The sequence below is a fragment of the Eleginops maclovinus genome, chromosome 4, assembly GCF_036324505.1.
Source record: "Eleginops maclovinus isolate JMC-PN-2008 ecotype Puerto Natales chromosome 4, JC_Emac_rtc_rv5, whole genome shotgun sequence".
Lineage (NCBI taxonomy): Eukaryota > Metazoa > Chordata > Actinopteri > Perciformes > Eleginopidae > Eleginops > Eleginops maclovinus.
In genome coordinates this window covers 6,274,875-6,292,000 of record NC_086352.1, presented here as the reverse complement: position 1 = coordinate 6,292,000, position 17,126 = coordinate 6,274,875, and the positions used below count along the sequence as shown (strand labels likewise).

At 43.7% G+C, this 17,126-nt stretch overlaps 1 protein-coding gene across 6 annotated transcripts in view; it reads right to left on the bottom strand.

Annotated features, from left to right (window-relative positions):
- LOC134862884 (A-kinase anchor protein 13) overlaps window positions 1-17,126 on the bottom strand; it is a 110,938-nt gene that overhangs the window by 65,928 nt on the left and 27,884 nt on the right. For all 6 annotated transcript variants that reach the window (XM_063880985.1, XM_063880987.1, XM_063880988.1 and 3 more), the window contains exons 5-9: window positions 16,839-17,010; window positions 11,679-11,862; window positions 8,638-8,821; window positions 6,396-8,307; window positions 2,547-2,626 (exon numbers count right to left, since the gene is read on the bottom strand). In XM_063880985.1, coding sequence (XP_063737055.1) covers window positions 2,547-2,626; window positions 6,396-8,307; window positions 8,638-8,821; window positions 11,679-11,862; window positions 16,839-17,010 — 2,532 coding nt within the window. The remainder of the gene's footprint in view (window positions 1-2,546; window positions 2,627-6,395; window positions 8,308-8,637; window positions 8,822-11,678; window positions 11,863-16,838; window positions 17,011-17,126) is intronic.

Genomic DNA, 17,126 nt, shown 5'->3' with positions numbered 1-17,126 from the left:
AGTCCAACTCATGCAGTTGATGTTATACCCCCCCTGCTGTTGCTCTAGTTTATCCATTTTGACTTCTTTACCGTGAAGCTGAGCTAGACAGCTTTCGAGCCAATCATGTGACCGTATCTGATATTCAGATCTATGCAAACGTGTGGTTCAGTGGTGCTTTAGTGTGAGGGTGGTTCCTGACAGGTTTGGCTCTTACCCGACCAATAGCAAAAGCAGAAACCTGCAGCCACAAATAAACTCAAATCCTCCCTGATCCAAACTCCGACACAGCGACAGGTGTGTCAGAACCGTTAAACCAAATCACCCACAGAGTTTGCACAGGGAATATTACATCTAAATATAAACTGCTGTTTGGTGGCGTACGATCACACCCTCACGATCAACACACACACAAACTCTTATCTACATCACCCTGTCTCCAACAACCAAAGGGTAGATCATCACCATGACATCTCCTCAGATTATTATATTGTTAGCTGCAATAACTATAATACAGGTGCTGAGATTACAGGTGAAACTACAGGATATCAAAATGACATAAGCAAGTATTTTTGCTTCAAATGATTACATTAAATATGCAAAGGAGACATTACCATTACACTTTGGGGAATTAAGGAAAAATCCATTGACGTAAACGGATTAAACTTTGAAAACAAACAGCTTAATGTGTATTTGTTCTTTACCAGTCTTAAATAAGATATGTTTTGGAAGACAAAAAGCCCAAACTTGTGTGAAGATGTGAATGACTTTTGCATGAAAATGCTTAAAATGGCCATCGATCCTTTTTTTTGGCCAATAATTCTCCATTATTTTGTCATATCTATCTTTAAAGGTAGGACCAAAGGAACATAAAAGACACATGGCAGGAACACACATGATATGTTGATATAATAGCTTTTATTGTTTTATATATTCCTTGGTATATTGTTTTTAGCTTCTGTATAAACGACACAATGATCCCAATGATCCAGCCTATAAAGCAGGACATGTATGGAAGCAAATAGCCCAAACTCCCATAATCGACCAGTTATTGTAGTGTAAGTTACCCTAGTTCTTGCCTACACCTTAATGGATAGAGTTCACACACTTTTAGAACATCTAAATAATACTATGACTCAAATAGTACAAACTAGAATACTTATCAATAAGCTCTGAGGAGCAGCTCCACTCTGTGAACTCACTCCTCACTCCAGTTTAACCCCACTACTCAACGTTGTTCAGCAGAGGAATGACAGGCGGCTTCGGAAGGATCAGACGGCAGGTCATTAAAGGAGCTAAACCTCTGGTGGCTCTGAGGCTGCAGCGCCCTCTGCTGGCGACCCCCCCGCCTCCTGCACAAACATCAGTTCAACATCTGGCGTTCAAAACAAGCCCGAGGCCCCTGACCGCAGCCCAGGAATAATCCCAGCACTCGAGCTGCAGAGGAATCTGTCCGTCAGCAACATTTCTCAGCAGAGACTCGTCTGCACATCCTCCAGCTCCGAGGCACAGCGGGTACACTGACAGAAGAAAGGACTCCAGGACGAGGAAGGGAGAGGTTTACTCATGAACTATCGAGGATGATCAAAATGATCTGTGAAGCACTTTGGAATTGTGGTTTTCCAAAGCCCTTAGACTATGTTTACTTGCTTAGTTTTCCAGTGAAGCAAATATAGAGGTGATATTTATTCATATGTTTAAGTTCCTCATCACTCACGGCGTACTATTGGAAATATATTGCAGAATTTCCACATTTTTAAAGTTGTAGAAGCGACAGGAAAAACATTGCAATTATGTCGTGGTTTAAACCTGTGAGATCTCAACCTTTCATGCATTGTTCTAACTGGATCGTGCAGGGTGGAGGTGCATCATCAACTTAAATCTGCAGATGCATGGCTCTAACAGCGTGGCTGACTGGAGGGCACGATGCACAACACTTCAGACGTTTCATCAACTCCATAAATCGGGCGCTGATTGAACTTCCAAAATTAAAAAAGAGGATAAACCATTAAGAGGTTAAAAGGAAATGGCGCTGATTAATCTGTTACATGATATAAATAAAAACATTGAATTCATATAGAAGTGTACACTATAGCGTAACTAACAGATACTCAAATCTACATTTTAAGGAGGAGGCTGTCCTTTAGCTGTCGTTTAAAAATGAAATGCACGTTGATTTCCTTCTGTTTATTCCCGGTGAGATAGACGCCTTAATATAATTATATATGTTTGATATTTAAGTTCAACTGCAAGATTTTCACATATTTTTCAGAGGTTTGGATTTGCAGGAGAAGCAGCAGTGGGATTAAAAGCATCTCCACGCAGCAGTAAGGTACCAGACCGAATATCCTCAGAGACTGAAGGTGTACAAAACGTCGGGTCACAGTGCACATGTGCTCATGTGATAATCCAGAGCTTGGTTGTCCGTTTGGTAACCCCCCCCACCGCCCTTCCTGATGCCAAAGGTTGTTTTGGGTGTTTCGAAGGCAAACAGTGACTCACGGTACACTCCTGTTAATCAAACCTGCACCATGGAGCTCCATATCAGAAAACAAACAGAGGCTTACCGTGGAGCCGTGCGTTTCCTCTGGGGCGACATCATCGTCTCCCTCTCCTGCAGCTCCTTCAGACACCATGACTTCCCCCTCTGGAGAGAAACACCACGCAGTCAGTCCAGAACAAACGCTCCAAATGTGGAAATCAATAAGCAGAGTTTAGACTGCAGACTGGAGCAGCTTGTGTCTGAACTAAAGCTTTCCCAGAGGAGCTATGACCGTTTGCACGGCAATTAATTCATCATTCTTTAATTATGAACACAGAGTCTGAACGGAGCATTGATGGTGCTGTGTAATTATCTCTGATGGATTAGGGGTTTATCCAGAAAGGCTGTTTTAAGCGAACATAACTGGAAATATAGAAGGACGCATTTTGTCTGACTTTCTTCCCTTTTTAAAGCATTTACCAGAATCCAGATTGAATATTCAAACCTTTATTTATAAACTGACTAAGTGAAGGTTCAACGTTTGTTGAGGAACAGAACTCGTTACAGTTAATATCTCATCCCGATTCACACAAGCATGCACTTCCCAAACTAGCAGTCACAAGATCCTCACTTCTTCATAAGTACTGTCAAAACATCCTCCAGTATCCTCTTTTGAAATGTTTTCAGCTGGGTTTGTTGATTTATTTATTGACACGTCTGTTCCATGATTACGTAAAACCTACTGACAATATTTACTGAAACTTGGTGGAAGGGTGTGGCATGGGTCGAGAAAGAAACCGTTCAATGACGGAGCAGATCTGAATCACGGGGCGGGTGAACTAATTATTCTGCACTTCTGTAAGATACGCCAATCATGAGAGGACGCAGTGACATCAGCGCCCCCCTGGGGTCAGACCTACAGTATCCAGATCCTGTACTTGAGTAAAGTAGAAGTACTCAGATCTTGTACTTGAGTAAAGTAGAAGTACTCAGATCTTGTACTTGAGTAAAAGTAGAAGTACTCAGATCTTGTACTTGAGTAAAGTAGAAGTACTCAGATCTTGTACTTGAGTAAAGTAGAAGTACTCAGATCCTGTATTTGAGTAAAAGTAGAAGTACTCAGGTCTTGTACTTGAGTAAAGTAGAAGTACTCAGATCTTGTACTTGAGTAAAGTAGAAGTACTCAGGTCTTGTACTTGAGTAAAAGTAGAAGTACTCAGGTCTTGTACTTGAGTAAAGTAGAAGTACTCAGATCTTGTACTTGAGTAAAGTAGAAGTACTCAGGTCTTGTACTTGAGTAAAGTAAAAGTAGAAGTAGACAGATCTTGTACTTGAGTAAAGTAGAAGTACTCAGATCTTGTTCTTGAGTAAAGTAGAAGTACTCAGGTCTTGTACTTGAGTAAAGTAGAAGTACTCAGATCTTGTACTTGAGTAAAGTAGAAGTACTCAGGTCTTGTACTTGAGTAAAGTAGAAGTACTCAGATCTTGTACTTGAGTAAAGTAGAAGTACTCAGGTCTTGTACTTGAGTAAAGTAGAAGTACTCAGGTTTTGTACTTGAGTAAAGTAGAAGTACCAGAGTGTAGGAATACTCTGTCACAGTAAAAGTATTCTAAATGTTCCTCCAGTGAAAGTAGAAAGTACTCTCCTCTAAATGTACTTAAAGTAGCGACAGTAAAAGTAGTCATTGTCTGATTGGTCCATTTCAGAATAATATCTCTGATATGTTTTATAATGATTGATCATTAAAGTGTTCTCAGAGCTGGTAAAGGTGCAGCTAGTTTGAATGGCTTTGTATACTGCAGGGTAGCTGCTGGATTTACTGCAGGTGAACTACAGTCTGATTTAAAGGGGATTATATTTACCATCACTCATCCTAATCTGCCTAGCAACTAAAGGTGTTAAGTACATATAGTGGAGTAAAAGTACAGAGTCGCATACAATTAAAATACAAAAGTGAAGAACAAGTACCTCAAATCTAAATACTGCGCTTGAGTGAATGTCTTCCTGCCACATTAACAGTAAACCTGAGTGTTGAGATGCTATTTTTGTGTCTCTTTATTAAACTTAAATGCGAGTTTAGGGAAGCGGTGAGAGAGTCTGATAGCATGACTGCAAAATCCATATTTCATGTTTTAAATACGTTGTGTATATTGTGACCCCCCTGTTTAACCCTGAAACAAGAGCAGTCTCTGATCTACGACGATACCTGAACCTCTGTCGGGCTGTAAATATCTCCCCTCGTTCATAATGACACCCCCGTCTCCCTCTCGCTGTGACGCACAGCCTTGCCCTTGACCTCTCATCTTTGGACTTGGGTCCAGCACAATTACTCCTGACGAGTGGGAATTGCCAACAGAGTTGTGCTGGAGGTTCACTTACAGGAGACGGACTCTCACTTCCTGCTCTGCGCTCACATCAGCTGGCCTGAGTGAGTTTGTTTTGCAGAAGCCAGCCTCCAGCCCGGGTCACATGCTCCGGTAACGTGACAGTGTTTGCTGACATACTCAAGTGTGCTTGAGCCAGGGAGTGCATGTGTGCAAAGACTAACAGAGAACATATGATATAAAGGGAAATGTTGTCAGACTGTACAGGGCCTTAAGGTACAAGAGACATAAAACGCCTCATTATTTCCTGTTCTCAATACGTTACTGAGTCTCCCAGTGTCCCTGCATGAGCTGTGGGAGACAGATGCCGCTAATGTCATGTTTTTTTGGTTAACCCTAACCCTAAATGCCCATCCCCAAAACCTCATTACAAAGACTACTATCATCGAAAACAGTCCATATCCTAAGCAATATATGACACATGATACATGGCCTTCAGATTTCTGACTTTCAAAAGCCTCAAAATTTTCTCCAATTTCGCACTTTTTTCTAAATTCACTTTTTCTTCTCAAACTTCATTTATTTTTTCAAAATTTGGGTTTATTGCAAAATTCTGATTTTTCCCAGAATTATTATTTGTTTTCAATTCTAACTTTTTTGATATTTCTGATTCTCACTTTTTCAAAGTCTTCACTTTTTCTAAATTCAATGTCTTCTTTCAGGTTTCTAACTCCAAAAAATGATTATTATTCAAAATTCTCTCTTACTAAAAATTCTGCCTTTATTTTAACAATCTATTTTTTTTAAATCCTCACTTTTCCTCACAATTCTCTAGTTTTTTCCAAGTTCTACACTTTTTCAGATTTCTGATTTTCAAAAGCCTAAATGTTCTCAAAGTTCTCACTTTTTTCCGAATTCATTTTCTCAAAATTCAGACTATTTCTAACTTTTTCAGATTTCTCACTTTTTCTTCTCAAACTTCATTTATTTTTCAAAATTCAGATTTTTCCCAAAATTATTGTTTATTTTAAATTTTCACTTTTTTTTTTATTCTCAATTTTTTTCCAAATTCTCACTTTTTTCTAAAAATGCTGTTTTCTTTTCTAACCCTAAATGCTCATCTTGCATCCTTGCGACTATAAGCACCATAACCCTAAACAAGTATATCTATATATAGCAGCAATATAATACATGGTTTAAGTCCCTCTGTGTTCCAGTGGCAGCATGATTGTGCTAATGTCTCATATTGTTGTTTTTTTTACAAAACCCTAAACCTAAATACCCTCTTATTTAATACAAAAATGCTAAATCCTCATTAAAAACACAATCAACACCAAAAAGGTAAACAGCCTAACCAAAGACGTGTTGACAGCAGCAATACATCACAACAGGATGTGGCTCAGAAACATCTGTGAGGGCCATTATGGCGAGACACAATGCATTAAGCTTTCAGAGCTATTGCCATTAATCACCACAGGAGCACTGGATCTGATTAAGCATATTTGTTTAGAAATAAGACTTTGACAAACGTATTGCCCTGTGATGAATGTGAGTGTGTGTAACTAGAATAAACCTGAAGTGGTGCTGAGATAAATCAGTGTTCGCCCACCTTGAACCGCACCGCTGGGGCTTTGTGGTTCTCCATCCACTGTGTCGAGAGGATTTCCAGCCGTCTCCTCCTCAGCATCAGGTCCACTGGACGCTTCACTGCTCAGCGGAGTGACTCCGACGGATAAAGATGCATTGATCCGATCCTCTGAGTGCCTTAATCCCTCTTCCGGTGACCTTTCATCCGCTGTCATCTCTGAATTATCCTGTTTGGGTTGCCCCTGCTGCACGTCTCCACTCCTTTCCGCTGCAGATTCATCACTGGTGTTGTTTGACTGATGTTCAACAGAGCTAATTGGTTCACTTTCGTCTGTAGGAGAAGCACTAGCTTCAAATGAAACGCTGCTTATGTCCTCTGAGGCAAAACACTCCATTTCTGCATTGACTTCAGATTCCGTGGCCCCTTCAGGTTCGGTGTCATCGACCGCCGTCGGAGCGTCTCCCCTTTCAGACAATAATAAATCCTCTTTGGGAAGTTCTGCAGCAAGTTCCTCTACTCTTTCATCAAGATTCAAACCCTCAAGTGTCTCTAAGTTGGGTAAACGTTCTGGCTCAGCCAATGACACAGTGTCCAGCTGAACCACGATTGGTCTATTGGCTTCAACTTCTCTAGAATCGTCTGGTTCTTCCATCTGTAATCCTGCTGAGGGAACATCTTCTACATTAGTCTGAACCAAGCCCTGATCCGCCACACTAGCATTCTCCTGAGATGGGAGGAATATATCCGTCGTGGAGCTCCCCACTGATCGGAAACTGCCGTCATCGTCGCTGGAGATGACATGGCTCATCTCTGAATCTTGACCGGTATGTGTATCCCTGGGGATCAAATCAGGTGATGGATCAGCTCGTAGATCCTCCATGGAGTTAGCAGGAGCCACGCAATCAGCTGTGTCCTCAGGTTCGTCAAGGGACAAACTCTCAGCGCTGCATCCGGAAGCTTCTGCCTCCTCGTCTGGCTCCCCGTCGCTCGCTGCACTCCCAGAATGAGGACCAGTGTGTGAAGCCTGCTGCTGCTGCTGCTCTGAGGCGTAATCCCGACCAGCTGTTTCCTGGTTTTGTTCCAGGCTGTTTGTGTGTGGTGGAGGTTCCCCCTCGTGGAGGCCTTCTATCGAGAGAGCAGATTGAGGCTCCTCAATTACATCAGCGCCGTCTATCATCGGTGGACTGGGGAGGTCCCCTCGGTCGGATACAAGCTCTGCTAACCCTTCCTCCTTCTCCTCCTCTAAAGAGAGCTCCTGGCAGCACTCCTTCATTTCAGAGTCAGAGGCGTCAGAACCCTCTGATGACGGGGACTGGCCCATGACTGAGGCTTTGACGTCTCCACAGGGCGGTATGGGATCTGTTGACTCAGTGTCCTCCTCCCTCTTTCTCACTGTGCTTTCCTCTGCTTCCTGCTCGGATCCCTCCTTGGCCTCCTGTCCTTCCCAGATCACAGCCTCCCCTCTATCAGTTTCCTCTGCCTGTTTATCACTGCCTTCTGCTGCTGGTGGTGGTAGAAAGATTCCCACAGTGAGGCTTTCCCCTCCTGCTCCTTCACTCCTCAAACTCTGGGTGGGAACGACAGGCTGCCCTCTTCCCTCCTGCTCTGCTTGGCAGTAATCTCTCGCAGTGTTTGAACTGAGACACACCCAGTCCAACCTGGGGCTGAGGCCATGCTCCCGAGGCCTTGTGTCTGGCGTCGGATCACTCAGAGACAAGCTCCACTCTCTCTCTGCATTCTCAGTCTCACCGTGTCCACAATCAACACGGCCACTGCTTTCCGAGGAGCAGTTTTCCACCCAGATCCCTCCTGTTGTTGTATCCGGGCTCTCTGACAGCTGTAGTCGCTCCTGACAGGTTATCTCCTCGACACCATCACAACATTCGTCCGCTGTGTGCAGAGAATCAAAGTGCAGCTCCAGTACAGAAACCCCCTGCAGAATACAGAAGAGAAGCAGGATAAATGTTAGCTTTCCCCCTCCGAGAAACAAACAGCTCTCTCTCTAATTCTTATCAATCGCCAACTCTGTGATTGCATAAGGTGTTCCACCGGTTATACAAACTCAGCTTGAAGGTTAAAACAAATGAGGGCAGTGAAAAGACAAACAATCTGACAATGTTTAGCTGCAGCAGCAAAGCTCCCGGATAAAGTCAGTGGAGAGAGGGAGGCAGGGTGCAGAGGTGGGAGTAAAAGTAGAAGTACCAGAGTGTAGGAATATTTTGTGTGCAGTACTTCACACAGCTGGCAGGGTGCTGTGACTCACCTTGGCGTGGACATGGTTTAGCAGGTGCAGCAGCTGCTCCACGCTCCTCTGGAGGGTCGGGGGGTCAAGGACGGGGTGTATCCTCAGCGTCAGAGTGTGTGTGTTCAGCCGGGGGAGGTGGCAAACTACTCGTGCGTCCGTACACACCGGCTGGAAGGTCTCAGTGTCTTTGTCCGTCTCGGCCCTGTTGGAAATAAACACTTAGATCATCAGGAACGGTCTGAAGCGTGATTGGCTAACAGGACTGTTTTCGAGAGGGTTTTACATGGTGATGTCACCCCAAAAAAAACCTCCTCTCTTTTGGTAATCCCAAGTGTGTTGTTGTTGTTGTTTTTTCCAGAGTGGGTTAGGGTTATTCTATTGGTGAAATCCTGAGGTTTATTCTAGCTGATAATCGATGAATTAGGTGCTGTCAAGTATATAAAAAAAGTTCCAAGCGCTGCGGCAAGTCAACCACAACTGTTCCTCTCCTGACGTAAAATACTTTAGGACCACTCCTGAGAAGGTTTTAACAGAGTGGGTTAGGGTTAGTCCACTTGTCAAATCCAGAGGTTTATTTTAGCTCAAAATCTATCAGGCGCTTTCAAGTATAAAAAAAAGTTCCAGGCGCTAACATATTACCATCCCATCCTGACGTAAAATACTTTAATAATACTTTGACTTGGCCGTCGTATAGCTCAGTGGGTAGAGCAGGCGGCCATATACTGGGGTTTGATCCCCATGCGGTGGACCAAAGTTCAAATCCCTTTGCCGCGCGTCTTCCCCTCTGTCTCCCTGTTTCTGACCTGCACTGTCTCTGTATTAAAGGCACTGGTTGCCCAAAAACTTCTTTAAAAATTATAATAATACTCTGACTTAAAGAACCTCCTACAACAATAAACTTCTAATAAGGTCAGCCCCCTTCCTCTGTCTGTTGTTGTTGTTTTCTCCAGACTGGGTCAGGGTCAGTCCACTGGTCAAATCCTGAGCTTTATTCTAGCTGATAACAATCAATCAGGCACTGTCAAGTATAAAAAAAGTTCCAAAAGCTGCGGCAAGTCCAACAAAGCTGTTCCTTTCCTGTTGTAAAATACTTTAGGACCACTCCAACTTGATAACCTTTTCTCCCTGACAGTCAATCAGGCGCTGTACAAAAAAAGTTCCAGGCACTAACACATTACCATTCCTTTGTAAAATACTCAACTCGAAGGCCACTCCCAGTCGATAAGCTTTCTGAAGAGGTTTTAACAATGATTTCAGCCCCCGTTCTTCTGATAATCCACGTGTGTTGTTGTTTTTTTGTATCCAGACAGGTCAAGGGTCACACCACTGCTCAAATCCAGAGCTTTATTCAGTCGCTGTCAAGTATAGAAAAAGTTCCAGACGATGCAGCAAGTCAACCAAAACTGTTCCTTTCCCGTCGTAAAATACTCCACTTGAGGACCACTCCTACTCGATAAGCTTTCTGAGAAAACCTCTCTCCTCCTGCTGCCTTCGCTCGAAGGTAAAAGTATGTGCAGTTCATAAAGATAGTGCTGTAAAGGGGGGGGGAGGGGGGGAGACACCTCCCAGTCAGGCAGCTCTGTTTGCGTAATCCTGGGTGGATTGCTTCAGCCGCGAGGCCCTCCGGGCTGAGGTCACCAGCCAGGCTGCGAGTGACTTCACTTCTCAGGAGGGAGATGTAATTACTAACACATAAAGAGGGAGTCGTGAAGCAGCTTGGGAGCACGCTGGGCAGACGGAGCGCTCACTAAGTGGTAGTTGTCTTTCAGCTTGTGGCATCTTCATTTTCAGTTAAGTGAAAACTATTCTGCAGCAGATAAGTAGAGTGCTTATAAGACATAAAAAGAGTCTATTTCAAGCCGTCTCTCAGTCTCAGCTGTGTTTCTCTCTCCACAGTTTAATGTTTCACTAGAATGGGAGGTGAAGAGTCTGACCTCACTCGTCAGAAAGAAACCATTGTTACGGATAATACCTGACAAATGCAAACATCACACACACACATCCATTCGCCATTACAGGCAACCCTGCAGTGTGTGTGGGTTTAAGTGAAGTTACAAATACAGAGATGTTGTGGAGAGGTATTACAAAAGTTCAGCAGACACAGGCGTAGTAGTAAAAAGGCTTTTGTGTTGCTGAATAGTTCCCAGTCTCTCTGTTTACTAGCCGCCCACACCTTCTCAATGTGCAGGGAACTATCTGTCTGCAGGAGGAAGTTGTTTTGTGGGGATGGATACTGGATATTTCTCCTGTTACCTGAACACAACACACAAACAAGTGTCCCTTTAAGGGCGGCATGTAGACTGCCCAATTCAAAACTGTGCCAGATAAATTACCGGCAGTCAAATTGAAATCTTTTTTGGTCACTTCGTTGGTGTAGGCCTTGTATCATCTTGTGTTATTTAATAAAGGGTCCCTATATGGGAGAAGAAGTCCCTCTGGAGGATAAACTAGGATTTTAGCCTTTGCAGACCATTTACATGCACTAAAAACCTATAGAACACAGGAGAGGAAAAACCACAAAACATATTTGACTGAGACTACAGTACACCAGGAAAGGCCTTACCAGTACCTTTCATGCAAGTTTACTGGAGATCACTTTTTATTTCATGTGCAATAAAACTCTTTTTTTTGGGAGTTTAGATTTTGATTTGCCTTTAGAGATATATTTAGCTATTGCATATTTATGTTTATATTAGTGCAAACCAGACACTACAGCAAACAGAGACAGAATAAACTATAAAGTAATAACGATATACTAATTGAAGAAGTTCAGCAACTCGATTTCTCAATGTTTTTATCATAGAAGTGTTGAATAAGATTCCCTCAGATGACAAAGGGAACAACAACAACAACAGCAGCAATGTACCAGCATTATGCATCCCCCATATCTCTTGTGACTGTGTGTGCAGAACGGAGGGCATCGTCAGCTAAAACTCAGAGTAGAGACACAGTTTGATCTCTTATATTATCTCCGTTTAGGTTTTGAAATATTCTTAAACTTTAAAAGCACTATTATTTACAAGCACACATCCATGGACTGTAACTCAGGAAGTCCTTACTGTGCGAGGAGCTCGACGAGGCGTTCGTGTCCTCTCAGGTCTGCCACGGCGGAGGGGGTGTGGCCTTGTCTGTTGGCCAATCGCAGAGCCTCTCTCGCTCCAGGTTGCTTCAGCAGGAAGTGCGTGACCCGATAAAGACCCCGGCGTGCGGAGAAGTGCAGCAGGGTCTCCTGAGGATCCAGGTCTGAGGAGGAGACAGAGGACAAGAATGCAGAGATAAATACAGAAGTCCAGACTCATTAAAGAGAGGGAGAGACGGGAGAAAGGGCAGCAGTCGAGGCGGCACAATTTGTGGTCCAGTATCCGACATACCACGGCCTGCTGCAGCTCGGCAACATCACAGAGACGTCTCATTAAACCAGAACAGCGTCCACAGTGAGCCACAGACCTTTACAGACTGACACACACACAGCTTTATCTCTTTCTGCAAAATATTTAGCAAACTATATTAAAAAACAACGTTCCTCTTAATGTTTTTGTTGTGGACGTCCAATTCATTTTGTCATTTTCACTATTATTTTGTAACTTGTTTGTTTTAAAACTTAGGACATCTAGTTATGTTTTCTTAAACGTTTGACCCAGTTTCTGTAACACAGTGAATAAAGCCACATATTTGGAAGTAAATACTGTATTTTTGGGTTAAAACGAACACGGCAATTGCTTGGGTTTGAAAATGGTCATTTCTCTGCACACAATGACAGAGTGTTTCTGTAGTCCTCTGAAGCAGCATCTAATGTGTGATAAAACTACCACAGCAACAACAATAGTGATTATGCACAAGACTGAAGTGAGTCAAACGAAGTACATCACACCCATTTTTAGTTTTAGTCCATTATTCGCTCCGTTTATAATACAGCTCCTAATAACACCACCTAATACTGAACCCCCCTGCCTTTGAACAGCCATAAAGACACACACACACACACACACACACACACACAGAAACTGAGAAACAGTCAAAGACCTAAAGATGTTTATTTTAAAAATAGATAAGTCACATAATCTGTGGAGCTTTCATCAGCTAATGCTTGGCTCGTGTAGCCGAGCTTCTTCAGATTCTAGGTTATTTACGAGGGTTTCTGGAAACGCTCAAAGATGCAACGGGAAAATAAACTTAAACTCTCTGTTACCTTGGTTTCAATTACAAATGCAGTTATTCCGTTTGAGTTGAGGCCGGGGCTCTAACAGATAAGAGAAATGTTGTTTTAGGGGAATCTAAATGGTGTGTTGGTGTGAAAAATCTCCCCTTCAGTTCCAGATGTGTGTAAACTGCAGCTGCTCTCCGGTTATTAATATCAGCAGAAAGTGCAGGAATGAGAAAGATAAAGCATCTACAGCCCCGCCGCCAGTGCAGAGTCCAGATTTCTTCTCTGTTATGATAAAGGCTGAGTTTTACTGTTCGGCCTTCATCCGTCACTGGGGGGGGGGGGGCTCTCTCTGGTGTCCGTACACAAAACACTGGTTTTTGTTTGAGCAAACAGGGACAAGTCATGGTCCTTCAGGTAGATACTGAAAGCAGATTAGATTTCACTGTCTGTGATACAAACATTAGATTAAATCAGCTGAAAATCATTTTTAAAAAGCCTAAAACGGAGCTCCATAAAGCGTCCTCACCTTCACTTGTTTTTAGCACACACACCTATCCATATATTAATACATGATGTATGGAACATCATTTTGCATCCAGTATTCTATTGTACGTGTACATAGTTATTTGTACATTTGGAATTGCCCCAAGTGTCATTTGCACCAATGTATGTCTTTCCTATTTTCATATCTTAGATATATATATAAAACAAATGTGTTGGAGAAGCCTTTGACTTCAAGGGGCCCTCTAATGCTCATTTTCAGGTTCCTATTTGTATTTAGTGCCTCTGCTGTGACGTGTTTCCAGGCTTGAATGTGCAAATAGCTCTTTGTTTGTCTCCCTCTGGAAGGAACTTTAGAATTGTAGCCTTTGCAGACCATTAACATGCACTGAGACCATGCACCAGAAAGGGAAACCCCCAAAAAGTGTAGTAGGGCCCCTTTAATATCTGCATTACCAATCATTATGCTTTCAGTCCATTTACCGAGACCCAGGCTGCACCAGCCCCCCCCCCCCCCAACGATGAATATCAAACCTAATGGGTCAGATGAAATGCTCCACTTGGCGGGACAGGAACGTGAGGAGCCAACCAGCAGCAGGGAATGCTTCACTGCCGGGTCTGATGTGAGGGGTTCCTCAAAAGTGGCTGCCATTACATCTGTGTGTGTAGTTACAGCTCTGTGCTGCAGGACAGGAAACACCAACACGCAGTATGCTGGATCACATGAGCACACTGAAACAGCTGCGCTGCTTATTGGCAGATATCATCGCTTAGATTCACTGCCTTCGTCACAGTCAGACCGGACCGTACCTGTACCAGATACAACGACCCGTTTCACTATTAAAGAGGCCCTATTCTGCTTTCAAGGGGGTTTCCCTCTCCTGTAGTGTGTTGTATAGGTTTTAGTGCATCTAAATGGTCTGGAAAGGCTGAAATCCACTCGGCAGTCATTCATGTCCGAAAATACACTGTTCAGAAGAAGAGGAAGTAGTGCATTTTATTTTGATCCATCAGGACCATGAGTTCACTAAATGAAAGTCAAGCAGTATTGAAAAGTATTTGACTGGGGAAATAAACCGTGTTTGAAATAGGGTTGATTTTGAACACAACCACATTTTATATTACAGTATTTTTTATTACGACAATTAGAGAAAAAAACAAACACTTTTTGGACCTGGAGGTTTTTGCTTTATCTATGGAATCCTAATTCTAAAGATTGTATTTGTTGAGACTGCAGATCAACGAGTCTGTTACTATTAGGATGATTATTTCACACTCAGTGCCACACTGTTGAACACGAGTCACCCTCCACTACATGTATGTAACACCTTTAGTTGCTAGGCAGATTAGGATTACTGATGGTAAATATAATCAGCCCTTAAATCAGACTTTAGTTCCCCTGCAGTAAATCCAGCAGCTACCCTGCAGTATACAAAGCCATTCAAACGAGCTGCACCTTTACCAGCTCTGAGAACACTTTAATGATCAATCATTATAAAACATATCAGAGATATTATTCTGAAATGGACCAATCTGCAGGATGCTTCCCTCCTCTGATTGTAACAGATTACATTTTTAAAGTCCCCCCGATCATCCGGGCGTTTCCCGTTCCTTCCATTGACATGCACTCTGGTTCCAGATTAAGTGATTTTCCCCGAGCTCAATAAACGGCCGGCTTTTGTGAGATCAGTGACTGCTGCGTGTCCACAGCGTGAGGAATGACGGAGATAAACCACCGCCACCTCCACCTATAGTCCGCCGCCATCCATCATCCGACAGATCTGATAAATGGAGAGCGGCGTCTCACTCCTCTTCCCGCCCTGCAGCTCTCCGATACAACGACTCGTGTTGAAGCGCTGACATATTGAGAAGCAGAGCCTATTAGAGCGCACGTCACTCACCGCCACAGGTAGCCGCCTTCCACATCACCCACATGACAACTGACTGTGTGTGTGTGTGTGTGTGTGTGTGTGTGTGTGTGTGTGTGTGTGTGTGTGTGTGTGTGTGTGTGTGTGTGTGTGTGTGTGTGTGTGTCTTTAAGAAGCCTTTTCACAACAGCACTAAGCAGATCTAATCGGCAGGGAGGTCATTACTGAAAATTTGTTTTGACGACTTTCCTTTCAGGCTCCAAACGGACGATGAATAAAACATGTTGAGCCGTGTGAGGGCGTCCAATCTGAACTACAAACCTACTCAGTGTCCGTGTTTTTTTGGGGTGAGATCCTGCTGGTTTTGCTGGTCCGGTGCAATATCCAAGTCTAAGTTAAAGCGTAAGATGTTATCTTTACAAAAGCCAGAGGCAGCGCTGCAACGACTTCATACAGTCTCGTCCATGCTGCTCCCCAGAGAGCGGTTCCCCCGCAGAGTGCATCCTCTCCTCGGCTCCTCCGGTTTCCTTCAGCTGACTAAAGCCGTCGGACTCACCGGCTGGGGGAAATCGCCACTTTGTTTTTAGTAAAAATGTTAGTTTGCTCTGGGATCGCTGATTCTTAGAACCCAAAGTGCCGTCTGCAGCCATGAGACCCTTAATTACTTACTCAGTCACCTTCCTTCCTTCCATCCTTCCTCCCGTCCTTCCTTCCTTCCTTCCTTCCTTCCTTCCTTCCTATCTTTCTACCTACTTAATTACTTACCACCTAACTTCCTTCCTTCCTTCCTTGCTTGCTTCCTTCCTTGCTTGCTTCCTTCCTTCCTTCCTTCCTTCCTTCCTTCCTTCCTTACCTACTTAATTACTTACCACCTAACTTCCTTCTTTCCTTCCTTCCTTCCTTCCTTCCTTCCTTCCTTCCTTCCTTCCTACCTACTTAATTACTTACCACCTAACTAACCTCCCTCCCTTCCTCCCTTCCTCCCTCCCTCCCTATCTTCCTACCTACTTAATTACTTACCACCTAACTACCGTCCCTCCCTCCCTTCCTCCCTTCCTTCCTTCCTCCCGTCCTTCCTTCCTTCCTTCCTATCTTCCTACCTACTTAATTACTTACCACCTAACTTCCTTCCTTCCTTCCTTCCTTCCTACCTACTTAATTACTTACCACCTAACTTCCTTCCTTCCTTCCTTCCTTCCTTCCTTCCTACCTACTTAATTACTTACCACCTAACTTCCTTCCTTCCTTCCTTCCTTCCTTCCTTCCTTCCTTCCTTCCTTCCTTCCTTCCTTCCTTCCTTCCTTCCTTCCTTCCTTCCCTATCTAATATAATGTTGTTTGTTGTTGTTGTTGATGATAAAATGCTTACTTTTCATTGAATATTTGGATATAAGATAGAAAAAACACACAGATACAATTGAATTAGGTGTGTCCTAACTCTCTCCTAATATTTCACCAGATTATCTCCCATTTATCCGGGACAATAACATCCTCCCAAACACTCATTCGATGGGAAACACTGTGTCATAGATCTTTCTGGTAAACAAGACACACACAGAGGTGCCATGTGTGTCATTATGCCCTGAACTGTAATTTGCCGCCATGTTTCTGCCTCGGCTGCAGAGACACTCAGTCTGACTCCTGGACCCTTTACTGTGTGAGTGAATTACACGGTGCAGACAGCCCACTGCCCCCCAGTCTCACCAGTGCTGTTGGTGAGTTTGTTGCCCAGTAAGCTCCATCCTGGCGGCAGAGCGAGGTGGTGCAGAGCCAGCGCCAGGCTCTCGTCCAGACGCTCGCACTCCTGCAGGGGAATCTGACACTCATCCAGCAGCAGAGCGCCATCCAGGCCGTCCGCCCGGCCTGCAGTGCTCACCTGGGCCGCGGGGGGAAACAGAAATATGATTTTAACTCGGGGGGAGGAGGTGAGTCCTTCCTCACTTTAAAACACTCAGAGCATTAAACATATACCCAGAATTGGAGTAACGGAGT